The sequence below is a fragment of the Falco cherrug genome, chromosome 5 (assembly GCF_023634085.1).
Source record: "Falco cherrug isolate bFalChe1 chromosome 5, bFalChe1.pri, whole genome shotgun sequence".
Taxonomy (NCBI): Eukaryota; Metazoa; Chordata; class Aves; order Falconiformes; family Falconidae; genus Falco; species Falco cherrug.
The window spans coordinates 29,927,423-29,955,098 of NC_073701.1; the positions used below are offsets into that span (position 1 = coordinate 29,927,423).

The 27,676-nt window shown below is 39.2% G+C and overlaps 1 protein-coding gene across 1 annotated transcript in view; it reads left to right on the forward strand.

The window, feature by feature from the left end:
• The window catches only part of MYBPC1 (myosin binding protein C1), a 91,698-nt gene that overhangs the window by 50,988 nt on the left and 13,034 nt on the right, over window positions 1-27,676 (forward strand). The window contains exons 12-30 of the mRNA XM_055711171.1: window positions 1,349-1,515; window positions 3,755-3,887; window positions 5,522-5,646; window positions 6,712-6,817; window positions 7,121-7,287; window positions 8,940-9,102; window positions 10,362-10,468; window positions 11,561-11,694; window positions 12,798-12,954; window positions 13,587-13,691; window positions 14,333-14,521; window positions 15,947-16,081; window positions 19,567-19,635; window positions 20,748-20,915; window positions 21,380-21,468; window positions 22,780-22,975; window positions 23,754-23,893; window positions 25,627-25,786; window positions 27,322-27,458. Coding sequence (XP_055567146.1) covers window positions 1,349-1,515; window positions 3,755-3,887; window positions 5,522-5,646; window positions 6,712-6,817; window positions 7,121-7,287; window positions 8,940-9,102; window positions 10,362-10,468; window positions 11,561-11,694; window positions 12,798-12,954; window positions 13,587-13,691; window positions 14,333-14,521; window positions 15,947-16,081; window positions 19,567-19,635; window positions 20,748-20,915; window positions 21,380-21,468; window positions 22,780-22,975; window positions 23,754-23,893; window positions 25,627-25,786; window positions 27,322-27,458 — 2,647 coding nt within the window. The remainder of the gene's footprint in view (window positions 1-1,348; window positions 1,516-3,754; window positions 3,888-5,521; window positions 5,647-6,711; window positions 6,818-7,120; window positions 7,288-8,939; window positions 9,103-10,361; window positions 10,469-11,560; window positions 11,695-12,797; window positions 12,955-13,586; window positions 13,692-14,332; window positions 14,522-15,946; window positions 16,082-19,566; window positions 19,636-20,747; window positions 20,916-21,379; window positions 21,469-22,779; window positions 22,976-23,753; window positions 23,894-25,626; window positions 25,787-27,321; window positions 27,459-27,676) is intronic.

A 27,676-nucleotide genomic window follows, 5' to 3' on the forward strand; every position in this document is an offset into this window, starting at 1 on the left:
ACCAGTGTTCACTGCACAGTCACCCTCCAGAAGCATGAACACAGATAAAAGTAAAAGGAATGAAACATAAAATTACATACTCGAGATTGCCTAACAATAATTCTAAGATAACAATGTAAGTATGTCAAAGAATCTTCAGTGAGCTTTTTTCTTTTTTAAATTAACACTGGCGTATTATGAAAATCAATAAACCTCATGGATTAAACAACAAAGTGATTTTCCACAGTTCCTCATCCAAACATGCAGAGGTTCTCAGAGACCCTCAGTGCTATTTCTGTATATGTTAAAGAAAATTCTCTGTCAGACTGAATAGACCAGCTCTAATAGAGTCTCACTGCAAAGCTCAGTCTTTTTTATTTCTCAAATGTTTATTTTCTTGCTCTGCTCTGAAAAGTACTGTTTTTGTTAGACCAACTAGATCAAATCAGAATGATCCTGGTCTGATCTTAACTAATTTACATGAAAAAAAATCTCCTCCAATTCCTAGATTGTTCTAGCAGTTCACTTTTTTGAGCTAAGCTGTCAATCTCAAAAATTATCATGTTTTTTAGGATGCTTCCATTGTTCTCCCATTTAATGGCTGCCATTGTGAAAATAATTATACTTCTCTTTATTGGCTGTCTTAGCCTGGAGTTGCAGACAGTAAACACGGTATTGAAACTTCTGTATAAAGGTGATGCCTCACACAGGCCTTGGAAAACACTTCCTGCTCTTAAGATTGAGATAAACACGGGAGCCAACAGATCCATCTTGCAAGTCCAAGCTGGTGTGGAAATCTCCAGTTTCTATCCATATGCCAACTTTAACTCTTGAGAAGTACTGGTGCAACTGTCTATAAACAGACCCAGATTCCCTTGGATTCCAATGTCCTTTCATCAGTCACCCCTAGTAGTAGTTACAGGGACTCAAGATTTGAAAGAGTTTTTCTGTTATGAAATGTATGGATTAGATTTAGATCTCAGTGGTGCCATCATAAATTGTAACTGATTCCACTCATTACAACAGATAAAACTGATTTAAGTGGGATTAGCCCATATGCTATTATAGTACTACATTTTCTAACTGTATTTTTTTAATAATGAAGCAATATAAAATTCCCATAACTGATTGATCAGAAAAGGCCAACTTAAAACTTATATCCAAATTCTGCCTTGAAGAAGTGTAAAGTAAGGTGTGAATGTCATTCTGAGCTATTCCTCTTATACTGAGTGAAATAAAGAAATGATGGTGGCCTTCAAATTTTGATCTAAACATTTCTAACCTTACCATAGATTCAGCTTCACCTTCTTTTATGGTATGATACAGCTTCACTAACTATTCTCCCATCATTTTATTTCACTGCTGTTAGGGAGGTCAAACAGCAAGAAGAAGAACCTGAGGTAGATGTGTGGGAGCTCCTGAAGAACGCAAATCCCAGTGAATATGAGAAGATTGCTTTTCAGTATGGTATCACTGACCTGAGAGGCATGTTAAAGCGTCTGAAGCGCATGCGCAGGGAAGTGAAGAAGAGTGCAGGTATGGATAAGGCAGAATATTCTTATGCTCAGTAGTCAAACATAAGCATCCACCTTAAAAACCCAGACTTGCTTCATTTCCATTTAAGGGGACTTGCACGCTATAATGCAAGCCTTATTACTGCAAGGAGTTAATCAGAAGTAGGCTTTGGTCCACTGTGGTTAGCATAAACACTCTATCCCATTCAGTGCTTCCAAAAGCATCCCTCCCATTTGGCCAAACAATAGTTCCAACTGGAACAATATCTCCCATTTGTGTGGAAAAAATGTTCCCTGGTTGTATGTTACCTGATCAAACAGTATGGAAATTAAACCTTATGTTATCATTAGTATCTTCTGCTCTAAAATAAGAGTCACTCCAAACACATTGTTTGCTCTTCATCATTTCATTTTGCTCTTAAAATGACAGTCCTCTGAAATCCCAGCTGCACTAAAACCCCTTCACCCTGTGCTGGGTGAGGACATTCAGGCCTGTCTTTCCCCATCTACTCTATAAGTAGTATGAGTGGTATAATACATAAGTATAGAGAAGCATTTTTATATATATGTGCATGTATATAAAATGTATATATATGTGACATAATACATACACATACACACATGTATAAATGCAACACACTATCCATTTGCTTGTTCCTGGAGAACATTTCAGAACTGGAAACAATACATACATCTGCTGTTCCACTGGTTTCCTGGAGGAGTCCCTTTTATTTAGGTAAAATCCTCCACAAATCCAGCTGTAATCCATCTACCTGATATACCATCTCTCCTCATCTATTACCTCACATCATAACACGTGTTATGTTACTACACATTAATTTTTATTTATATTTTTCATTTGCTGGTATATCTGATTCTGGCTACAGTTGAGGGAGGGAGAAATGGAGTTGATGGGCTTTGGCTGAGCCGCTGGGGCAGTTTCTGTAGCCAGTGGTGCTCTCTAAAGTGGTGAAAGCTTAGGGGGGAAACTCCTTGCCTTCCCCCAGGAGGCTGGGGCAGGGCTGGAAGCTGGGGCAGGAATTGCGCAACTGGCAGGAAGAGCTGCTCCCTACCCAGGTGCATCATGTGGAAGTGCCTGGATGTTTTACTGGGAAGGGGGCATCTCTCAGGACCTGGGATCAGTTTGTCTGGTCCCTCTTCCCAGATCCCTGTTGAGTATGATGGAGCTGACAGCCATATCAGGATTTTTCAGTGGACAGTGTTTTCCCTACAGTAGGGGCTTTAGATATTGGGGAAAATGTCTACAGTAGTGACAAGATGACAGCAGGGTGTTCTTCCTCTCACACCACCTTCCTTATAACTTAGAAACTTTTACAATGCAACAAGATACGTAGAAAAGGCTTTTCACATTTAATAACTCCTGTTGTGTTGATATATTCAGTCTCTTGCAGTCAGACATATGCATAATGTAAACCTTAGTAGAAATTGGTTGCTAAGTTGTGGACAATTTGTTTGAGACAGTGTTTATGTATTTGAGGTACAGATACCTGGTACCCTGGCTTTAACTTTTGTGATTGGCAATATCTAAGTGTTGATGTTAAAGTGTTTTGATTTGTTTGAGTTGCACCTGGCTTTACCTTGCCAAGAACACCTTGGTCTACATTTGCACATCTCAAACAACCTTTTTGTAAAGCCCCGTTAGGATTCACAGACTGACAACCTTTGCCACTTTCAAATATTTTTGCAAATGTTTCACAGCTGTGACCCTTTATCCCAAGTGAATGGCAGTGTACTCTTCATAACCTACAGAAAGAATCAGGAAAGCTAGTTTGGCTTTTAGGCAAACCAATGTTTATTCTGATAGTGGGATGCTCAACAGGAATTTCAGCTTAAAATTCCCTGTTAACTTGGTAGGGGTGCTAATAGAGAAGTCCTTTATAACAGATTCATTGCAAATTATTCCATGTCACCACTGTATACCATTTTACTGTGACAAAGCGCTTCTCAGCAAGCTGTCAAAGCTACACCTACCCAGTCCTATTCAGAATACAGTTATACTGCAAAGTGATTAAGAGATATTAGCTTGAACTGGGTCAGGATAATCAGATCTTCATAGCTTTGCACTTACTCTGATTTTTCTAGAAAATAAACTGATTCATGTGGACTAGCCTAAGAGTATAGAGTGATGCGTAACACTGTGTGCATGTATTCTGACAGCATTGATGTAAGCAACATCATTTCAGCATTCATATTCTTGTTTTCTGACCTTCTTTTATAATAACACTTGGCTTCCACAACAGCTTTTGCCAAAGGTCTTGATCCTGCATATCAGGTGGACAAAGGAGGTAAAGTAAGGTTCATGGTGGAGCTAGCAGATCCAACAGTGGAACTCAAGTGGTATAAAAATGGCCAAGAAATACGACCAAGTGCAAAGTAAGTGGTTTTTTTGTATGTAAGAAATAAAATGGGTAGACATGTACTTCCTTGACAAGTGTGTTGCATAGATCTCTCTCTTTGCTTAGGTTGCACCAATTTTATTTCTGAATTTCATTATACATGAGAAATATGCAAACAATGCTATATTTCTCATGACCCAGAAAAGTCCATTGTATGCTAAATATTAATCCAGATTGGCTCTTTGCCTCTAGAGAAAAGAATTAAAGATCCTCAACAAAACATGGGGCCATTTCCTAGTCAGTAGTTTTTAAAGAATCAGGAAGCACTGTGAGTAAATAAACCACTTGCCTGAAGGAAGTCAGAATCTTTCTACCATAACTGTGTAACTGTGTAACGAGAAATATTTAACATCACCTACTTACCATTTGGCTCAGAAAGCATCTGAGGAAGGGGGAGGGAGGTTTGTCTCACCTTCCACTACCCAGTTAATGATCACACTGAAGTCAACAACCTGCATTAGCCCAAAGTGACTTCAGTCATGAGCAACAGGTCTAGTGTACCCAAGCTACTTCGTCATCTGTATCATCTGCATACAATTTTACTCTCTGACTTTATCTAGAAGTGGCTTTTCAGGTGCAGACCCTTGAGTACAAGTAGAGCAATGGCTGGAAATTGAGCCCAGTTCCTAGGATGGGCACAACCAGCTCTTACAACCCAGTGCAGAAAATGCCATTCCACAGTCAGACACATCTAGGAATTACGATGTGCATTCAGTAGTGCACAACAATGCAATGTTCATCAAATGTTTCTCAGCAGCACAAAACCTTAGCAACTTTTTCCTCTGGCCCTGTAAAAAAAAAAAATAAATTAGCAAAAGGCCTCTTACAGAGGAGGGGCAGATTTCCTTCATTCTGTGGCTGCAAAAGTCAGTGAAGGATTTTGATTAATATTCATAGTTGACAAAAAATGTATAATAAATAGGGTACCTCTTCTTTAGCCCCTATACCTGCCATGAGCAGCTCAGGACTGTTTCACAGGCAGCTTTATGATACCTTTCCTGTTAGAAGGACCTGGACTGAATGCTCCAGTGCATTTCTTCCAGGCTGCTGAAGCAGCTGTCAGATGCTAATGAGCTTTGGTCATTACAAACCTGGAGCAGATCTAAACTGGTGACATAAAGGTGAAAGGCTCCATATCCCATTACCAAAACCCCATATCCCATTACTGATCTCTTGTGCCATCTGGCCTACCAATAATATTAACTTCTTAACTTTGGCTATTATTATACTTCACAAAAATGTTGAGTGTTGGAATGAGGATGGTGTCCTATTACTGGTTATTTTCATCTTCACTCATCTCGAGTTTCAGACTTATTTGCCATCCTTCAGGGCCTGCTCTTTTTTTTTAATTTATTTTTTCATGTCACACAAGACTGAGATTTTGGAACAAGCCAGAAGATGCTCATTGTCACTTCTACACCATAGCTCTTTTTGCTAAAAAGTCTATGACAGTTCTGTTGAACCTTAGAAATTGCTTCCCAGGACATTTTTCCAGGTCTATGTAAAAAACAGGATTTTTGCCTCTAATAAACCCTAAAGCACGTTCTACATAAAACAAAAGGGGTCCAGCAGTTTTGCTAATGTATCTCTGCTGCATTCCTGTTCAAACAGATACATTTTTGAGCACAAAGGTAACCAGAGAATTTTATTCATCAATAATTGTTCGATGACAGACGATGCTCGCTATTACGTAACAGCTGGTGATGAGAAATGCTCCACAGAACTGTTTGTGAGAGGTAACTATGTCAGCTTGCTCCTATTTCACCTGCTGTAAATTGGTGTGGCTTCTTCGGCTGCAACAGAATTATTAACATGGAGGATCTGGTTCTTGTATATTTTTGTATTTGTATTAGCAGCCCTTAGGGATCACTCTTTCTGTGATCCCTGCCCATTCCCCACCCCCACCCCCACCCCCTTCTGTATTTACTAATTTAGTGAAAACCTTGGAATGGGGATATGGTGGATTTCATACTGTGCATTGGGATCTGGTGGGGCTGTGGTCGCCTTCATAGTTTTAAAGCCATTTTGGAGGCTCATTTGTCACAGCATTGGCATTCCCTAACACCACACTTCGGTACCTGATGACCCTGATACTTTTGGCCCAACTGATCTCTTTCAATTACCCTCAGATCAGGCTTTCTAGCAGTTTGTTTTCATTCCATCTGCAGGGATTTAAGGGAAGACTCATCAAAAGCTACGAATGGGCGGGCATTTCTTCACCCTTTTGCTCCCATGGTGTTGATAGTCTTACTGATAATATGGCATTACTCACACATGCACAGCACCACTTACAGTGAGAGACACAAATCATCAAATATTTCAGAAAGCTTTTTAAAATAATGGAGCCCATCACCCCTATAAATATCATAGGATAACTGTTGTAAAGTCTCTTGCTGTTAAATGAACTGGATTAAACCAATAAGGGCACTGCGTTATGTCATCAGGTCATATTATTGTGTATAGCGGGCTCTAGGACCTAATGGAAACACAGCTTTATGAGAGGGATCTGTGGGAGGCAAGAGGGCAGTGTCAGCTTCTCGTGTCAACCTGCCTGGACAAACTGTCAATAAAATAGGGCACAAGGCAGGTATTAATCTAAACAGATGTTATTTTATTATTTAGCACATTTCCTACTAGTATCTTAATGAGCATTCGCTTTTTTGATTTAAGGCAGAAAAAGCTGCACTGAGACTGATATTAGAATTTTAAAGTAATATCATCTTCTACAGCATGCTTTTGAAAACCTCTTTCACTTAGTTTTCTCTCTTAGATTGTAAATCTTTGATTTTCTCTTTCCAAAGATCCTCCAATTTTGGTGACCAAAGGCCTGGAGGATACTAGTACCTATGTGGGTGAACGAGTAGAACTGAGCTGTGAAGTGTCCGAGGATGATGCAAATGTGAAATGGTACGCCACATTTTGAACAGATACTCTTTCCCTTGAGAATAAAACCCAGAATACTTTAATTGTAGGTAATTGTAGGAAACTTTATATACCATTAAACCTGAAAATTGTTAAGAAACTCTCAAGAAAACATTATTCAAAAATGTAGCAATAGCAAAAGCATCCTTACACATTCATGGATGAGTTTGTTTAACCTTTTCTTGTGCCTTAAGTCTTATAAAGTTTTCTCTGGAAGTTTCAGTCTATGGGAGTCTTATTTGCATAGGACTTCTATTGAAATAATAATCACTCTTTGTTTTCCATTAGGTTTAAGAATGGTGTAGAACTTACCAATGAACCTAAATCTCGTTACCGAATCAAGGTTGAGGGTAAAAAACACACTTTGATCATAGAGGAAGCCGCAAAAAATGACAGTGCAACCTACTCAGTAATGACAACTGGAGGCCAGTCTGAAGCTAAGCTTTCAGTTGATTGTAAGTATGATCCATCTTGCTCTTCAATTTGTATGTCACAGTTTGGTAGCTTACAGAAGTAAACAATTTGCTTGCCTTTTCCTGAGGGTTTAAAGGGAGGCTTAACTTCCATATCAACTTCTTTGCCACAAATCTCCAGAACAGTGACTTTCCTTTAAATGCTGTTTGCAGTAATAGGAAATTAACTAGTCCTGCTGGAAAACTTTCTGTCACTTCACTAAGATGGAAAACCAAGCTATCCATCCAAAGATATAATAGGTTAAAAAAGTGAAAGTTTTGAGAGAATTATCTGCTTTTCTTTAATCCTTTCATGTTTTCACAGGAAAGCCAAACCATGGCTTTTAAGCCAAATCATAAAAAAAGTATGCTGGAAAAAATAAGTACTTCTATAACTAGGCATACCATTAGTACGCATCAGGGTCACTCGACCTGAACTCATAGGCACAAACACATGACTATGTAGCTCCCTCAGTATTGTTTATGCAATATTTCTTTAAAATGCCTGTGGTTGTTAGCAAAATATATGGGCCCATCCTCTGAAGTTATAATACATTACGTATTATACGTATAATGTACATATAAATGTACACTATTTTGTAATACCTGTACTGTTCTTGAGTATTTTTTACAAATTTTCATCCTAAGCTTAACTGATTCATGCTGTTCTATTATCAGTCTGGAAATTATCCTCCATGGGTATTGATCTCCATCATCTTTCCTTTCATGCAACTTCTTCTGAGGATTTTCCAACTAGCTTTCTATAAAACACTGCCTTTCTCATCACCCTTCATGTCATATTGTAGTCAGGGATATTTACTGCATACAGATCAAACTGTGCATTCAGCCTGGACTCTGGTCTACAGCATCTAATCTTCTAGAAAGTGAAATTGAACTGGGGTGCCAGTTCTCAGACCCAAGTTTTACAAAAGCTAGTAGTATCTGTGGCTATTCATAGGGTGAGTTAAGGCAGTTCAGTAAACATGAGAACAAGCAGTGTATGAAGTTAAGCTTACTGGCCAGTTAACCTTTGCTACCAGCCTGACAAAACAGATTAAGAACTACAGCCCCCACTTGTGATTAAATACTTTGATGAGTCTCCAGATTACCTCAGATCAGCTGGGAGAGCTATGAGTATGATAGATTGCTGTTAGATCACAGGAGCGGTGGGTTGCAATTCCTTCTAGTGTATTGATCTGGGGACACACATCCTCCACTTCTTGAAAGTTTCTTACTGGACTCTGGGGGATAGAAGCAGCCTGCCTCCAGCCCCTAAACACAAGAGAGGGGACAGCATTCAAATTATGCTCCTAGGCTTAGTTCTTCTACTGGCAATATCCATGGAGTTTCCCCACACAGGATATGGGTATTTTGGATCCCCCTTTCTAAGGCATCACACTACATGAAACGAGGTTATTTTATGTAGCTTACATGTACATATTACTTGTATTTCAACTTCAGAACTTTATTATTGGAGGCTTTTTGCTGATTTGAAGACTGCTGTGATGGCTAGTAGCAGCTCCATGACAGAATCATGAGCTACTGGTTGGTATCACAGAATGGTCAGAGTTGGAAGGGACCTCTGAAGATCACCTAGTTCAGCCTCCTGCTAAAGCAGGTATTAGCATTAATAACTTTGTTTCTGTTTTCCTAAGTGAGACCACTGAAGATCCAACTTGCACTAGAAGACCAGACTGTGAGGCTTGGACAGGAAATCCATCTGAAGTGTGAGATATCTGAGAACGTCGAAGGGAAATGGTACAAAAATGGGCAACTGGTTGAAGCTAGTGACCGTGTAAAGCTTTATCACAAAGGAAGGTAAGCCTGTTGTGTATTGACTTGACTTTTGGTCAAACTACACTGTAGACTTGTGCCAATATGTGGGTTACTTCACTGCAAATTATCTGGTAATCAAGCCTAACCTTTGTCCCTCAAATATATTTATTTTTATCGTCACAAAAGCCATGTCTTCTTGGCCCTTTTCATCTTGTGTCTTTTGGCTGTGGAGTACAAAATTCAAATCCTTGATCTATCTAAGTTCAAGCTATGCATTTTCTTGATGTTGCTATTGCTGTTAGTATGTGATATTAAGTAGCAAAGTAAAATCATTGTTAGATGTTTTAAAAAATATATAGCTTTTAAATGTCTGTTTTTCTGATAGCTTCTGTTGTGTCAACTTAGACCATGCATGGTCTACTTTCCCATGCAAAGTATGTGGAGATATCAGGTCCCTTCGCACTTATAACTGGTCCTTTTTCATGGAAAGTTTGTCAGTTAAATAAAACAACCAACAACAGGTCCTGCCTTAAACTACACTTCAGCTTAGTAGGCCATTCGTACAGCTGGGAACTGCATTTGTGAAGATGATCCTAAACAGGCTATGAAATGTCTACATTGACTCCATAACACTCACTAAGTTGCAGTAATGGACAAGCGCCAGCTGTGCAGTGAGCCTTTGGACTGACATAAGGTGAAGGAGCTCCCCACAACCCATGTAAACCCATAGGGTGAGGTGAAGGGTAGCAGAAAGGGCACAGAAGTGAGTCCTACGTTGAAAAAAACTTAGCCACTGCAGGTCATAGGAGAGCAAAAATATCATCATACTGGAAGACACAGTTAGGTAGTAAGAGCAGTGTGTGCTTTGCTCACTCATTTCTTTATTTTGGCAAACAAATAGTAGATTGGATCCTGTCACAAAAATGGTCTAACAAAAGTCAGGATATTCCTACAATGGGATCACCTAAAGATTTCTCCTTGAACAATCAAACTACAATCTAATGCCAGTGACACAGAATCCCTGCATCAAAAAGATTATATTCCTGTATTTTTCTATTTCTGTATTCAAACAAAAAGATATTAGAATTGGTTACATGATTTGGTGGTTGTCTCAACAGTATTTTATGTAAACCACACAGTATTTAATCAGGTAAAATACCACTAAGCAGCCAGCAAAGGACTTTTAGTCAGTAATTTTACACACTTGCACAGACTTGAATTTTCACAGTTTTTTCCTTATAGCTTCAACCAACCTGTCTTCAAAAATAATTTACATTGATTTCTTTTACAATTTTTTACAGAATCCACAGATTTGTTATAGCGAGTGCTGCTGTTGATGATGAGGCTGAATACATGTTTGTACCAGATGCCTATAATATTAACATTCCATGCAAAGTACATGTTGTGGGTAAGTATATGGCACAATGACTTATATATAGCATCCCTTTCTCTGACCTGTGGAAATTAAAAGCGGTGTGAAATATCCTTGATTACAATTAGTTTGTTTCCTCTGAGCAGGCATCTACCAGAGAAAACAGACATGCTGCTTTGGCAAAGTGCAAGCGACCTAGTCAGAGTGCTTTGCCTGTGCTCAGGATCTGCTCATAGCTTATACGTAGTTCACAAGCTCCTGGGGAAGGCTTTTGATGTTTAATATCTAAACCTAAATCACTACTATGAGTTTTGTAAAAGTTTAGTAGAATAGGTGCACACTTACCTATTCCTTAAATACGTTAAATGATATATAGCAAGCAAAATGTTTGTGGCCAGCTTTTATTCACTCAGCCAAACAGAAGGCTTGTTAATGATCCCAGTCTTTCAAACAAGGATAAAACAAGGCATTGACTCTTCCCACCACAATACCTCACTGGCTTTTAACTGCAACCAGCAACTGGGAAGTCAAAAGGAGAGCAATATAAATGACCAAAGTTTTACAAAATATGTTCTGTAATTGAAGCTGAAAGAAATGAAATATCTGTGTTAGAACAAGTATTGGCAAGGTTTAGGGAGAATGAAGACGGAAGTGGTACTAGAGGGGTATGCCCACTGACACAACTTCCAATACATTAAAAAAAGGTTGTAAGAGGATAGGGTACAATAAAAGTGGCCATTTCATTTTCAGAAAAAGGATTTGAGTTAAGAAAACTTTTACGCTATAAGAACAGTGATGTCTGAAGCAAGGCAAAAAGTGTTATAGAAAGCCTGCAAAGGAAATTCACAAGAGCCACTCAGAGGAAATCTCTCTCAGAATTTACCTGAATATATATAATTCTGCCTCAGCAAGACAGATTTATTTTTTTATGATCTTACTATTTCAAAATCTGTGTGGTGCCACAATTTTTCATCGGACAACTATTTCCTTAAAAAGAAATCCTCTTAACAAATTTTCTTCTGAACAAAATATCGGTTGACTAAAAATACCAGGAAAATACGAAACATAGAGCATGTTTCTCTACATTGGCAGCTACATAGCACATTTGAACAAACTCTCCTTTTTCAGATCCTCCTAAACTCCACCTGGATGGTCTTGGGGAAGGTAACACTGTGACAGTAGTGGCAGGAAGCAAACTACGACTTGAGATCCCCATCACTGGCGAGCCAACTCCAAAAGTCATGTGGAGTAAAGGGGACAAGGTACATTGTCATTATACACATCTCTTCAGCTTAACCATGGGCCTTTTCCTTCAAAAAATAGCCTCTAGCCTTGTGAAGACATTGATTTTAATGCAGAAAATAAGGAGGAGATGCACTTGATCTAAAAAACTCTCCTTGCTCAGGAAGAAAGGGTAAAATGGATAAATATTATTTAGTACCTTTTCGGTCTTTTTGAGGAAAGGCTGAAACTAACAAAGGAAAAAATGTGGTTTGCTATAAATAAATTATAAAGGAGAGGGATGTATGAGATGCAGAAGAAAACTAGTGAAAATACCAAATGGCTACTTCTTCTGTACATAGTGCCCAGAATGGCTGCCAGGTTCTGGTTTGGGAAAACAAAAGATAAATCCTGATAGAGTGTCAAGCCCTGAATGAAATGAGGCTGGGCAACTGGCATCTTGCATCTGGTGTCTTAAAGCAAAACTGCACAGATCAATCCCTGACTGTGTAATGCCAAAAAGCCACTTTTCACATCTAAATTTTTGTTGTATGCGGAAGCTGGAACATGTTATTATTACTGGATTTGTCAGAACTATCTGGGCAAACCTCTTGACTACTGTTTTTCAAATATTAATTGTAGTATCATCACTGTGGACTTGTCAAATAGGGAATTATTCTAGGGGAGCTCTTACTCCAAAATATGTGCCAGCATTTGAAATCTGTGAGGAAAAACTACTGAGCACTACAATCACTCTGATGTTTAAACTAAATTAATTACATTTCAGTCTGACTTCTGGGAGAAACCACTACTCTTTTTCCATCAAATTAATGACAGCAGTGTTGACAAAAGCATGTTCTTGCTCACAGGACAACTAAGGCTAGTGCCCCTTCCTTTGAGATGCAAAGGCTGATCTGAGTACTAAACAGTTACCGCAATTTAAAGTTATTAATTGTCCCTCAGTTATTTTGTCATTTTTGTGATCATTAGGTGACTGAAATTCTGAGCTTTGTGTGTTTTTTCTTATAGTTGCTTTAGTATTTTTCTGAAGTATCCTTTACTGCATTTAGATTTTGATTTTTGAGAATTTTGATTCTGAAATCCAGAAAATATGACTTTTCCCTCTGCTTGCTCTGCTTTCTAGTGGCTCACAGACAGTGGAAGAATACGGGCAGAAACATACTCAGACAGCAGCTGTCTGGTCATAGATACAGCTGAGAGGGAGGATTCAGGTCCTTTCAGAATAACGTTAAAGAATGAGGCTGGAGAGGACACAGCTTTAATCAACATTAAAGTGGTTGGTAAGTCATGTGGAACAGTGTACCTGAGCCATGTCTTTTATCACAGGACTTTTCAATAACTGCTCCTTGAAGAACCCTACTTTTCTGCACTGCAACAAGAGACAAATTCTTTCTATATCTGCAGGGTCTTTTCTGTAGGTGCTGTCCTCCCTAGCTACCAAACTGTTGTGGAGTCTCAGAAAAATTCCATTTCCCTGTTTGTCCCCGTTTTCAGATGTAGAATTGAGGTGCAAGGATACTAAGGCCCAGTGTCCCCAAAGGACACAGGAGCTTAGCATGGGATTCAAGTAGGAGCTAATTACCACCCCGCTGCCATCTCATGCTGCAGGGGCCACATGTGTGCAGCTGCCTCAGGCTGCCCTTAACACTCTGTTCTCCATGCGCCTTGTGGTTCTGGGCTCTCTCTTATCACACACCCTCAAGTGCCTCTCAGGCATCCTGACTGTGCTGAAGAGCTTATGCCTTCCTAACCACCTGCCAGGATCCACAAAGACCACCTTCCTCTCTCCCTCCTCATTAGGAACTCCTGTTGCACTTCAAATTGTTTCTTACTTGACTTTTTTTATTTCAACCTATGCAAAAAGAAGAAACATATTTATTTTTTTAATTAATATTTACTTTGTGTACAACAGATGTCCCTGATCCTCCTCAGGCACCAAATGTGACTGAGGTGGGTGAAGACTGGTGTGTTATGACCTGGGAACCTCCAGCAAATGATGGTGGATCACCCATCTTAGGTAAGTCCTTTTTTTATTTATTTTTATAATTTTTTTTGTGGTGATGCTCTAATATAGACAAAAGAAACAAACTCCAAATAATTAACGCAATAGGGTCTGAGTGTAGCTCAGGCCCTGGAGAGCTGAACCTTGAGTATCCAGTTGCAAGAATGTTCTAACCAGTCCTCAACTTTATCAGATACCTATTTTTCTAATGCTTTGAGATTTGTCATTTTGTATGTTGCCACATTATGAACGCCCCTACTTGAAAGGCAACCTCTTGTAACACCAAACTTTGAACAGTTAGCCTGTTTGAATGTTAGCAAGAATTTCAGAAACAATTTACTGAGTAAATCAGAATATCTTCCAATACTGAACAAAGAGGAAAGTCAGAGGGGCCCTTTTCACTCTGAACTAAACACAGTGGTTTTGTAAGTGAAGTCTGAAAAAAGTTCGTAGGTGGCTGTGAAAGCCGAACAGGTGACTACCAGACAGCTTGCAATTGGAAAAATTTAATAATAGCCCCTAAACCACTCTGAGGCTAGAAGGGGATATTGATGTGTTTCCAGAAAAAAAAGGCCCTTGAGCAGTCAAAAACTAGACCCCTCACTATTGAGCTTTTTGCTACCACTTAGTATAATAATGTTTTGTTTGGTCAATAGGATATTTCATTGAAAGGAAAAAGAAACAAAGCTCCAGGTGGATGAGGTTGAATTTTGAACTGTGTAAAGAAACAACTTTTGAGCCAAAGAAGATGATTGAAGGTGTTGCTTATGAGGTCCGTGTATTTGCTGTTAATGCAATAGGCATTTCCAAGCCAAGTATGCCTTCTAAGTCCTTTGTTCCTTTAGGTAAGTAATCAAGGGCATAGAGATAGGTATGCATTTAGAAAATTATCATTAATACATTATTACAGTCATCTAATTATGTAACTGTAGTTCCCATTGCACTTGTGTTGCTCAGGACCTGTCTTCATTATATGTCTATGTCTGAAGGACTTATCATCTTTTATAAACATTAAACAAGGATGTATAGACAGAAAAATGGTGCACTACAATAAAAGTGACACGCTGTAGTTGAGCCTGATATGGTCAATACTATGGTCAATGTGTTTTAAGGACAAGACTTAACAGTTTGATGTTTGTGTGTATCATAGGTACCTCCTGAGTCAATAGAGTCAAACCATTGCCAGTCAAACCAGCAATTTAGAGAACTGATAAAGATAGTAGATTATAGTCTTCGTTGTTTTGTGTGTCTTTCTCCCGCTATAAATTCAGTCAGACACTGGCTTTTGGCCAAAAATGCTCAGGAAAAGTGACCAGAAGTGTAAAGATCACTATTTGCAGGTTGCACTGTATGAAAATGAGACAACCTTTCATGTTTCACTACTTGTACTTTGCTGTTAATAGTAGCTTGCCATTTAAAAATGTACAAGTATTCACCAATAATCCATACGTTTCCATTTAAAAAGAATAGCCATAGGTATATGATCTATCATAAACATAGAAATCTATGGAAAAAAATTAAGTGAATTTGCCCAATATTGCAACAAATCATACAATAAGATACATTTAAATAGTCCCTAATTTCACTCTCTGTCTCATGGATCCCCATTAGCTGAAGTAAGGGCTTTTTTCCCAGAAGGGGTTCCCATATTTTCAATATCCTTTTGCAGACAATCCAGATTAGGCTAGGTCATACTGTATACTATTCTATGTGTCATTTTATTGCTTTATATTAATGTAACAGCTAGAGGGCCTTGTCATTCACCTAGTGACAGACTAGTCTATTTGGTGGCTTTTGCATATAAAGAAACAGATTTTTCAAACTACTTTGACAGCTACAAGTCCCTGTATAAGAAAGGTGTCTTGTTCTGTAGGCCAGCAAAGGTTCCCACCTTGCTCAGTGGCCCCACACAATGCAGAGGAGAGGGAAGAAGGTGCCTATTATTGCTACAACATGCTCTCCTCTTGACAGAAAATACCTACTGTTGGAGAACACACAGCTCACAACCTTCCACTACTGTTTGTCCTCCTCACTCCTCAGCAGGAGGAATTTAACTCTGGGGTAGGCTGTGAGCAGACAAAGGATGAGGTACCTGCTTCTTCTAGTTTGGTCCGAATTGGGAAAGATGGGCCAGGGGTGACTAGAAATGCCTGGTAGGCAGGATTTAGCCTGTCACCTATGATGCTAAATGAGAGGAATGCACACCATAAATATAAACCCTTAATTGTAACACTGTTTTCTGCCTTCTCCCCGCTGCCTGCTTGCTTCAGCTGTTACTAGTCCACCAACTCTCCTGGCAGTGGATGGAGTGACTGACACCTCAGTTACAATGAAATGGAGGCCACCAGACCACATTGGAGCAGCAGGGTTAGATGGCTATGTTGTAGAGTACTGCTTCGAAGGAAGTAAGTGACAACGACTGTGGTATGTTACTCACAGTGAAAGTAGGTGAGACTTTCTCCATTTTTTTCTCTACAGGTATTAGGTGCTCTCACTTTAAGGCAGAGACTAATCAGTCAGAAAACCTCAAGCAGCAGGGTTTTGTTCAGGCTTCCTTTGGTTTGTATTCCAGATCCCACCAATTGATTGTATTTCAACCCATCTAGTATTTGATCTGAAATCCAAATCAAAAGCCTTATAATCTGTTGTAGTGTACCAAGTTCCGTGTTAATAGCTATCCTCTTTTTTTTAAGCTAAATGAAGAGTCAATGCAGTAAAGAGTAGATGGATGGATGGATCAGTAGGAAATAATGAATGGCTGTAAGCGTGGTCAAAAGTATGTGCATGTTGGCTGGGTTTTAGGGATGAGAGGTCCTCAGTGTGGTAATCCCGATCTTGACATATTACTAACTGGCTACTTCAAATGCCAGTTCCCAATACTGAGGACAGACAGCCTTTTCAATAGCTGGCTGTAGTATTTATCTAGGCATGCAATGTTCGTGTCTGGATTTTGAATTTCTCCAATGTTTCATTGTAGTTAGATACAGGATCTTTAACTATGTCCATCTAAGACGTAAATCTGTGCAGAACTGAAGGAGAAAGAAAGATGTAAGAGACTGAATAAACTTACGAGAGTAAAATAACAAGGAATAGGGAAATATAATTTATATTTTACAACTAAGAGTCTTTGGTGATCAAGCAGCAGAAAGAGTATTTTCCAGCAGGTGATATTCTGAGCTGGCATCAAATGAAATCTATTTTCAAAAAGTAAAATCCACCAGCACCAGGGTAAGTATCAAATAGCCTGGAGCCGTATGTGCAATTGTGCAATACCCAGCTTCTGTGGGCAAATGCCAGCCCGTGGGACTCCAGCAGTGTTGTACATTCGGATGAATGGGATACCGTTATACTCAGCTCTGCTAGCTGCTGCTCTTAATTGCACTGTAAATCAAGTGATGAGTTGGACACCTTTTTTCGTAAAGGCATTTATTTCAATGAAAGCTTTTCCACAGCCTGGAGACGAGAGGTAGAGGACAGAACTTGCCATTCACATTGTCACATGTTTCAGATTCAGACAATCCAGGAAAAGAGTAGTTCACAAAAGTGGTCAGATACCACAGGAGCAGAGTGCCCTCAGCTCTCACTCAGGCGAGTGGGAGAGGGAGTGAAGAAGAACCGCAGGCTTTTCTCAGGAGCACTCAGCATCTTCTAGTATTGAGCGGAATATCTGTAAGGAGCAGGAACAGACTTCAAGAAGCTCAGAGGTCTGGAGAAGATTCCCTGAAGGCAGACACAGCTGGAATGGTAGGAAGGGTTTTCCTTGTATATTGGGAAGGAGCTGCAGAAACCGCTCAGGACAAGTAAGCATGCAGTGTTACATCAAGATGTAGCATTCCTATAATGTTTCCATTGCACAGGCAAGATGTATGGGAATATAAAGGGGACTGTCAATGTAAGGACTTCAGTGTATGCTGTATATTATGTTCTGGTTAGCATTGGTAGGATGGCGGGGGAAAAATTACAAGTGCTTGTAATATGCTACTGTCATAAAACCCTTGACATTACAGTATCATATATCCAAATTAGGTGGTAAGAGAGGATGAGAAATACATATATGCTAATGAAAAGTATGGTTTTTAGAGGAATCTCCCAAATCTCTTTTAAGAGCTATTAGACAGAGGATCATTGTATACGGGTTGAATGGAACAAATTCTTTAATTTTTTCTTTTCAGATAGGTTTAAAACATATGAAGACACAACAAAATGGCAGTCAAGTCTGTCATTTTATTGTTACCCATCTCAGTTAAAATACAATGGGTACAATGTATTTTACATAGCTTTCTGAGTGTTTATGTATATCTATATATGCCTCCTATATATGCATATACATCTATATATACACAATTGACATTATTTATGTATATATGTTATGAAAATGGTTAGGAAGAAGCCATCTTAGTAGAAAATCCCAACTCAAAAAGACTTGTTATTCAAATATACATCCTCTTTGTGTTTGGTCCTTTTTTTCTTTCTTGCAATATCACAGTGCCTCCTTTTCTCAGTCCTTTCAGTGCCTGTTCTGCCTCAAACTAATTTCTTCTATAATGTTTAATAACTCTTCCATTTCAAGATACTTTTAATGACTGTCTATATTCATTCTGCTGTTCTTTTCTTCTAGTTAACTGTTTGTAAACTCATTTGTCTTTACCTTCTCCATTCTTTCATCATTGTCACTGAAGTAGTTTTGAAGAGGGCTTTTTTGAGTCTTCCTTAACATAGAAATCATATGAGAAGTCACAAGCTGAAAACAGGAGGACAATATATATATATATAATTATAGTTTAGAAGAATCAAATACCATGAGCATTGGTTTGACGTCACAAAAACTGGTATTTCCCTTTAGTCTGAACGTCATAATGTGATCAACATGATGGACTCTTGGACTTGCTTAATTATGGTAGCACCTTCGACAGCTCTCTGTATATATTACTGAACTGGAGTCTCATCGTGAGCATCTGGAGCTGGCATTGCATGGGTGTGAATAACCTGAATATAGAACTCCCCAGGGCTAGTTTACAACTTTCAACTTGAAATTCTTGCTGCGGAGATGTGGAGCAGACCAAATCTTGTTGGCACTGGAGAAGTCAATTCCTACTAAAGTATGCTGCCAACTGGCTCTTTCCAGGGTAGTCTGATGAGCTTGGCCCTAGTTTTCCCTAGGACACTACGTTTATCTATCTTCCAAGGGCCATTGTACCTACAGACGATCAGTTTTCATAGCTAGTAAATAAGCATTTCAGAGAGTCTCTGTTGGCTGAGATCTTTGCCAGATACTAGAATGGTATTTTTATTATCCTGAAAATAGCCATGTCCAGGATTCCAGGAAATCCAGGGCAGTGATAGCCTTTTCCAGGAAATAAAGCTTTAGTGATTACATCATACCTGTCATCATCCATGGTTTTGGCCTTCTTTACTTTTCTTTCTATGTTGCCTTTAGCTAAATGTGTTCTCTTCCTCTGTTTCCCCAAGCTTTTTTCCAAGACTTCTCTTCTGTCTCTCAGAATTCTCTGAATTTCTTCTCTTCTATGATGTGTTTTCTTCTCCTCCTACACTTTCTCCCATCATCATTTTGTTTTGTTTCTCTCTTCCAGATGTTCCTTTTGTCTCTTTCTTTTCATCTTTCCAGGGCTGTGATCAAGCTCAAGGAAAAAAACCAACCTTCTCTCCTCCTCTTCCTTTGTCCTTAGCTTTCCTGTGAGCATTATGCATAACTGTTCTTTGATCTAGATGCCCTCTTCCATCTCTTTCCTCCCTGCAGTCTCCCTAAATACGGGTCCTCTAAATCTTTAAAGCCCAGCATCTATCTTTGCATACTTACTAACAGGAATTGCTAACCACTGACAAAATGCTCCATCTGTGTGAAAGTGGGTGTCTCTGATTAATTTTAAAGATGGATTCTCACAAGGTATATCGACAGATCTGTCTGAGGAATTGCTGGAGCCACCTTTTAACCTGGAAGGTACAGTATTCAACAAAGGATATAAATCTTTAATGAAAGAAAAACTCTCTCTGTAAAAATAAAGATAAATTTCTGAGAGTGAATTTTAGGGGCAACAGTCTACAGAACTTGCTGTAGTACATGGATAAGGGAGGGGGAGGTGCTCAGGGAACAGTCACTGATTGCAATCATCTTCTGCTAGAAGCTGCGAGAAGCAGCTTAAAGAGAACTTATTTCTTAAAAGTAAGACACACTGTTCTGAAAATGTAACCACAGTATTGCACTCTAAGTCTGCGAGGCTTTCTAGTTTATAATAGTTCTCTTGTCTTCTGTGCCAATTTTATAATGCTATCTTGCTGTCTTTATATGATGTAGAAAGTATTGATACTGACTTGCCACTGCATAAATCTGACTCCAAATGTCAAGGTGCCAGCAGTGTTAAAGCATTCTGTGTTTGGAGGGCAGGGTGGAAAAGAAAGTATCATTTGTAATTGAAGCTCTTCTGAAAGATTGTACTGTTATGATCACTCTATGGATTACATGCAACTGCCTAGGGGTAGGATAAAAAACCTGAGAATGCTGTAATTATGTGAATAATTCTGGCACAGCCTTCCTTTTTTAAAGGCACAATAAGATACGGCATTTAATTGCAATTTGTGAATATTCTGTGTTTCTCTCATCCCTGTGCTCTCAGTGGTACTTTCAAGGTTACTCAGTACTGGTTGAAATTAATTGTAAAACCCACTTTGCTCCAAGGAAGCTGTTAAAGCAATGATGAGTGTTCTGGAAATATAGTCTATGTACCCCTTGTTTTCTATCAGCTAAATTTAAAAACTAATCAGTTTTCTCTCTGGTACAATTAAATGATAGACACACTTTAAAACCATCTATTTCTTTAAATATAAATGTATAATAAACAGAAACCCTTTAAAGTTTGAAACATTCTTCCTATGTATGGAAGTAAATCAATATCAAGTTATAACATAACTAGAAAAACAGAGGTATTCATTAAAATAAAATGAATCTATTACTGTTCTGTAATTTTCCTCATCCATGCAGTGAATGTATTTATAATTCCCTATTCTTTTGATTCGTCCTCCCCTCGTCCTCCCCTCCTCTTTTCCCTAAACTAGCTGATGAATGGATTGTGGCTAACCCGGAGCTGACAGACAAAACGAAGTTTACTATCAATGACCTGCCGACTGGCTCAAAAATCCTTGTGAGAGTTAAAGCTGTGAATGCTGCTGGTGAAAGTGAGCCCAGGTACCACCCACAGCCTATTTTAGTCAAGGAAGTGATAGGTAAGATCCTCCTGCCTATGCTCACCCACATATACACTCTGCTTCCATACCTAATTCTGTTTTATTAAGGCTAATACTTGTTGGCAAAAGATGATATGGCCTTACATAGCCATTGCGCAGTGGCTAGAAATCATGAAACTGTGTTTAAGAAAATCTTCATTCTTTTAATTTGTTTTGTTTCTGAGTCTTTCAGAGCTTGTTTTTCTGCCAAACCTGAGCCTGATGTTGCTTTTTTAAAGTTGTGCTTTATTCCACCTATTCCTACCGCCATAGCATTTGGTATTACAAAAAGTGATGATGTACTGAATGTAATATTGTGGGACCAAGAAATTTAAGATACCTCACTCATTAGTCACTTCTGGAACTGTAGACTACACAGTTTCCTATTTATACCAATGCCCGCCACTGCTGCCTCAGTTAGAAAAGAAGATACATGTCAAACACAAAATTTTGGTTTTTTTCAGAACCTCCAAAGATTCGTCTACCAAGACACTTGAAACAAACCTATACTCGAAGAGTTGGAGAAACTGTGAATCTTGTTATTCCTTTCCAGGTAAGAATTAAAAACATTTACAAGAAAATACTCTATTTTTCTTATACCGCTGCTTTTTAACTTATTTCTGTGCAACTTTGGTAGGCCAGAGAGTTAACTAAAGCAGATATGGAAGCACCCTGAAGTACATGCTTGAAAGCTTTTGCTTTGACATCTCAAAGAAATTATGTCAAGCTAATTAATGAATTGGGTAAACTAGCTTAGGCTGATTTGTCATCTCTTATACCAAGGATACTGCTCACAGTAGACATTACGTGTGAGATGATCGCTAACAGAATGCAAAATGATTACACTGGCAGTAGTTTGATATGGTATCAAGGGTGAGGACTGTAGCATTTAATGAATTTTTTGTCATGAGAGAGGAAAAGGGAGGGGAAGAGTGGGCAGTTTCACTGTCTCCTATAGAATCCTTGAGATTGCAGCTATAACGTGATTATTTCTAAAGCTATAGCACAGTTTCCCACAGCATCATATTAACCTTCATTCCCACACCTCTCTACCTGCAGGGTCCTTATTCCTCTGAATACAAGGATTATGGCAGAATTAATTTCTATTTCATGTCTGCACACATAAAGATACTGGGTAGGCATAATCTGCCTTCCACAAGGCCAATAAAAGCCTATTAAAACCTTGATCAGCAATACACTGCAAGATACACTGCTCTTGAGAAATTAAAGGAGGATTATGTGGTTATTCTCTAAGATAAGGCATTCAAAAAGGTGTGAGATTACTCTTTTCAGACAGCATCTGCAATTGTTTGCCTCAGGAAGGCAAATCCCATGGTAAAGCAGGTGAAATTGACTTCAGTACTGAAATTGGGCACTACTAGGCCCACAAAAAAGGCACAGAAAAGATATCAATCCAGCCTACCTAACAACTATTCTAACAGCTTTTGCAATGAAAGAAAAGAGATCCCTGGAGGTTTAGTTTATTACTTTCCTCTTTCACTAGCAGTGTAGGGAATGTAGCCACTTCCAGAGTGCAAAATATTTTGTTCTGCGTTTTCTGGGGTTTTCTCTTTCTTTTAGAAAAGTAGAAATTAACTACCAAATTTAGCCTGAAAGTTAATTGCCTAATTCAGCCAAAATTTGCAAATATTTTCAATCTCCTGGGGGGGGGGGGGGGGGAGAAAGAAAGAAAGAATGTTGCATTTTAGATAAATTAATATGATTACATCTCAAATGCAAAAAGAATTCTCAGTTTCTTTCAGAACAGTTTCTTATTTCCTGTTTGGGAAAAAGGGGAAACAAATCTGTTTTCACTCCCTTCCTTTTCCCTCCCAAAATCAAACTGTTTCCTGGCTTCTCACAGGGAAGACCAAGAGCAAAAGTGTCATGGCAGAAAAATGGTTCTCCAATCGACAAGAACGATATCAACATCCGCAACACTGAGAATGACACTATCATTTTCATCCGAAAAGCAGAAAGGAGCCACTCAGGCGAATATGACATGAAAGTGGAAGTAGAGAACTTGGAGGACAAAGCTACAATAGATATTCAGATTGTTGGTATGTTTTGAGAAACAGAAATAAATGCATGCCACAGAAGCAGACTCCAGTCATTCCACAGCTATAGGAAAGGAGAGGAATCCCAAAGAGAATCCTTCTTGCCAGTGATAACTCTCCACATCCAATTACTTGGATGTAGATTTGTGGTCTCTAAGTAAACCTCCCTACACAACAGCAGGTCCTTGCTGGAACATGTCAGTCTTTTTTTTTTTTACTGTTATGTTTTTCATGTTCTTGTCTATCCAGGATGCAAGCTTTTTCCTGTTGAGTGGTATCCATAGTCCGAAATGGCAGTAAATTCATAGTAACTTTGTCACAAGTTTAATGGAGAAGAAATCCTAAACACTGAAAATACATGAAAGTAGGAAAGGCAGACAAGAAAGCACAGTTACTTTTCTTTTTTACCCATCTGTTTCTTTACATAATAGGCAAAACTGGTCACAGCCTTTATGATTGTCTGACCTTGTCTTTTAGGATCACATCTCCAACTGGTATTACCTTTTCCAAACTATCATGCCCTTATGCAATTCAAGAGCATATGCATATCAGAAACCATACTCACAAAGTGGTCAATTTAAGTTTTTCAGAATTCTGAAAATTCTGTCTTAACTTTGGCAAGTTTTATTTTCCAACCTCAGCTTTCTTTTGACATTAGTTTTGGCATGTGCAAGTTGAAAGAAAGAGAGAGAAATCAAATGAAGTGGAAAGTGTGTGTAGGAAAGACAGAGAGAGAGAAAGCAAACAGCAGAAAATGTCAGCTGCCATATTTTCATTACAGATCGCCCAGGCCCACCAGAGGTTGTAACTATTGAGGACGTCTGGGGAGAGAATGTAAATTTATCATGGAAGCCACCAAAAGATGATGGCAATGCTGCCATTACTGGGTACACTATTCAAAAAGCAGATAAGAAGAGTATGGTAAGTAGTAAAGAGAGGTTCAAATGACTGATGTATTCATGAATTCTCCCTTTTAAAAATAAAATTCCTTACAAGCTTAAATTGATGTAGGCGGACAAAGCATTGATTAGTCAGTGTTCAGAAAATCTGCAATACCTCTCTGAAAAATCTAAAAATCTCCTGTTCACTGTATCTAAAGCCCAGAAATGGGAATGTTTTCAGGTGACACCAAAGAGGAGGACTAAGAAGGAAAGGAGAGGTGGATCTGAGGAAAGTAATTTGATTTTTTTTCCTTTGTCTCAGCACAGAAAATAAAACCCCAAAACATTAATTCTGAAGGCAGTAGGTTGTTACTAGAATCAAAATGTAGTACTGCTGTATTCAGAGCTGTAGTGTCACATTGTGGAAGTCATTGCCACTCCTTAATACCCATGTCAAAATGGTACCTATGTATTTTGCAAACTGCTTTGAGATTAACAGATTAAAAATGCAATACAGAGATGTTTATTATTTTCATTAAACTAACATGAATTTTACAATTCCTTAAAAGACAGTAGTTGGATTCTTAGATTTAACACTTAATTGCAGATTTACATACTGAAAATCTCAGACAATATTTTGGGAGTTGCCTTACCTAAACAAATATTTTTCCTGTTCCCTTCTCCCACTTTAATATGTTCATCTGCTTCATGGTCTGATCAATTCATTCTTCCTGTGCCACTATTTCCCACCCCATCCTTCATTTTTATTTTCTCCTCAGACTATAAGAATAGATGCTCTCTGTATAGCAACCAAAGCAATGATGTCCCCTGTCTCTATATCACTGTGTCAAGGAGAAAGCAACAACAGCAGTGTCGTGTCTAGGGTCCAGTGTATCATGGATCATTCAGGTCGTAGTGTCCCCGCATTCCCTGTGGTGGTGAATTTTGCAGTTCTGGCATAGCTGGCCCTCTATAGAAAACTGTTTTCCCAAAAGGCACTTTGGCTCCTAAAGGTGACCAAATATCAATGCAGACTGTGGCACAGGGAACTCAGCACAAGCTCACCTTTAGAAAAGCAAGAAAACTATGTAGGGCAGGCACAGTAAAGAAAAGCAAAAACATTGCTGTGGTCACACTGCACTTTATATTAATTGCATTGTAGCATTAATCTCTTTCATCTCAGTTTGTTATTCAGGTTTTGTGTACTAGGATAGAATTCACATGTCCTGTTACTGCTGCAAGACTAAAATGCTAAAACCCACCTCCCCGTCTGAGCCTTTAGATACAAGAGGACTACCTGCATAAAATTACATTGCTCATGAACACTCAGCCTGTGGAACAGGGGGTAGATTAGCACACTGGCGTCTTGTGAGTACATGCTAATACTTTTCCCTCAGTGCCTCCAGTTTTCTGATCTGCTGCAGTACCTTCTCAGTCAGCAGCGTGGACAAGGAATGGAGCCTGCCTTGCTTCACACAATACAGCCTTTGTAATACTGGATTTCCTAAAACAAACCTTCTCAACAAACAGACTGTAACAATTCGGGAGAGGTCACTTTCCATTCAGCCTTCACTGCTCAGCAGTGAGCTCTGTGGTATTCTCATTATCACTCATCTCATTCATTACCGTTAGCTTCACTATTTTAGCATTCATTAACATTCCCTTAAAAGAAAAATCTTACTCCCACAAGCTTGATGATTCTTCTAAGCAACTCATGGCTGAGAGGTGCTGGGTGCTGTGGGGAAGCTCAGTCTCTGTGTCTGTATCTTTCAGGAATGGTTCACAGTAATGGAGCACTACCACCGCACCAGTGCCACCATTAACGAGCTCATCATAGGAAACGAGTACTACTTCCGGATCTTCGCTGAAAACATGTGCGGCCTCAGCGAGGATGCAACGATGACCAAAGAGAGTGCTTTGATTGCAAAGGATGGTTAGCTAATTATCTGTTCCTTTTCAAAAGGGAAGGGGTTGTGTTCGGAGGCTGGAAGGTGATCAGAGGTAAAGGCTGTATCTCTAAACCACTCAGATGCATTCCTGGCCCTGAGACCAGGTACAAGTAACAGTTAGGGCATTTCATATTAGGACTTCTTGGTTTGCCCACATAGGTCATAGTTGGTTTTTTTTAACCAAGTGGGACATTTTTCCCATGTTCTGACATTTTCTCCCATCTTGGATCTCAGACGCAAGTCACCACTGGCAGATCTAAGACAACAAGAGCTGGAAGAGGAGTATAGCAGCTGCCCTGTTCGAAGTGGTGGATCACTGTCTGCCAGAGGAGTTTTGGCATCAGTGCAAGTGCTCCTGTCCATTTCAGACAGGATCCAATAGATAAGCGTAACCCCTGCTTCACATCTCTTGCAGGTGGAGCTGTACAAATTCTGATTCTGCAGTCAGAAATCCTGACATTTCAGAAACTGACAGTTTGAAATGGTACTGTAAACTTTAGAGACAAACAAACAAACAAAAAAAAACCCAAACCCTGTCCCGTGTGGAAAGGAAATTCTACAAACAGGTGGTTTAAAGGAAGAAAATCAAACCAAACCACCTCACTTTGTTTGAAAGGAAGGAATATGTGACTGCCGTGATGCAGAGGACAGACAACCTGTACAACCCACACAGCCAGGCTGAAGGACTGAAGGCCCAGGGTACTGGACCTCACTTCCATTATTAAAAAGAAAACTACCCCTTTTAGAAATAGGATCATGAACAAAGGAAGGGCTACAGGAATTGCTTTTCTCACTATTGCTTGCTCTTGTCATGAGGGCAAGTACTAAGCTGCACTCAAGTCAGTATAAGAGTTTGGATCAGGTTTCAGTGAAGCAAAGTTGTTTCATGTTACTTGTGCGCAGGAACAGATGTCGGTCTGTCCAGCTGTTTTACATGCCAGCTTAGTTTGTGGGTGAAGATGGTTTATTGATGGTAATCTCCCCTGCAGAGCAGGGATAAAGCGGCAGTAAGAAACTAGATTTTACTACCATGTTTTCCTTGTACAGAAGCTACATCCATGCAGGTATCTGTATTGTTGGTGCACTGTATGAAGCAGAAAGAAAAATGGGTTTTCATATGTAGAGCCAGTTCGTAATCAGAACAAACTGTGAAAAGTAATTGGCAAGAGTGAACAAGGCTTGTCAAGGCAGGCATCCTGCAGTACATCAGCTGGGATCTGTCCTGTTCTGTAAATGCAGGGCATGCAGGCAAAGACACAGAATAAGCATGTATTATTTTGTAAGCCACCTACTCGGGAAACACAGAGGAACTCTCAGACATCTGTGCTATAGTATGACCAAGGGCTATAGTCCCTTTGCAAGTGCACTTCCAGCCTCCCCTACAAGTGCGACTGCTAGAGTCATGTTGGTACCTAAAGCAGTGCAGATCAGAACTGACTCTTTGTAGCTATTTATGATGCTTGGGTATTTAGCTACACGCCAGCATGCTTTTTATAAATGTTTTATTTTCATTTCATAGGTAAAGTCTACAAATACCCAGTTTACGATGATTTTGACTTCAGTGAACGGCCATTGTTTACTCAGCCTCTAGTCAACACATTTGCTGTAGCTGGTTACAATGCTACTTTGAACTGCAGCGTTCGGGGCAACCCCAAGGTACAGCATAGCTCCTAACAGTATCAGTTACAATATGAGACAGCTTAACCTGAAATTGTAATACCATTCTTACCATTTGTCTCACTCACAAGCCTGGCTGAAGGCAAAAAGAGTGGTGGCATGGGCTCTAAAGAACACAAAAAGGACCTCCTTCTCTGTGTTATAGGCATTGTAATGTTACAGGCAGAACCTCAGGAAAAGGCTGAGCTATTCTGGGG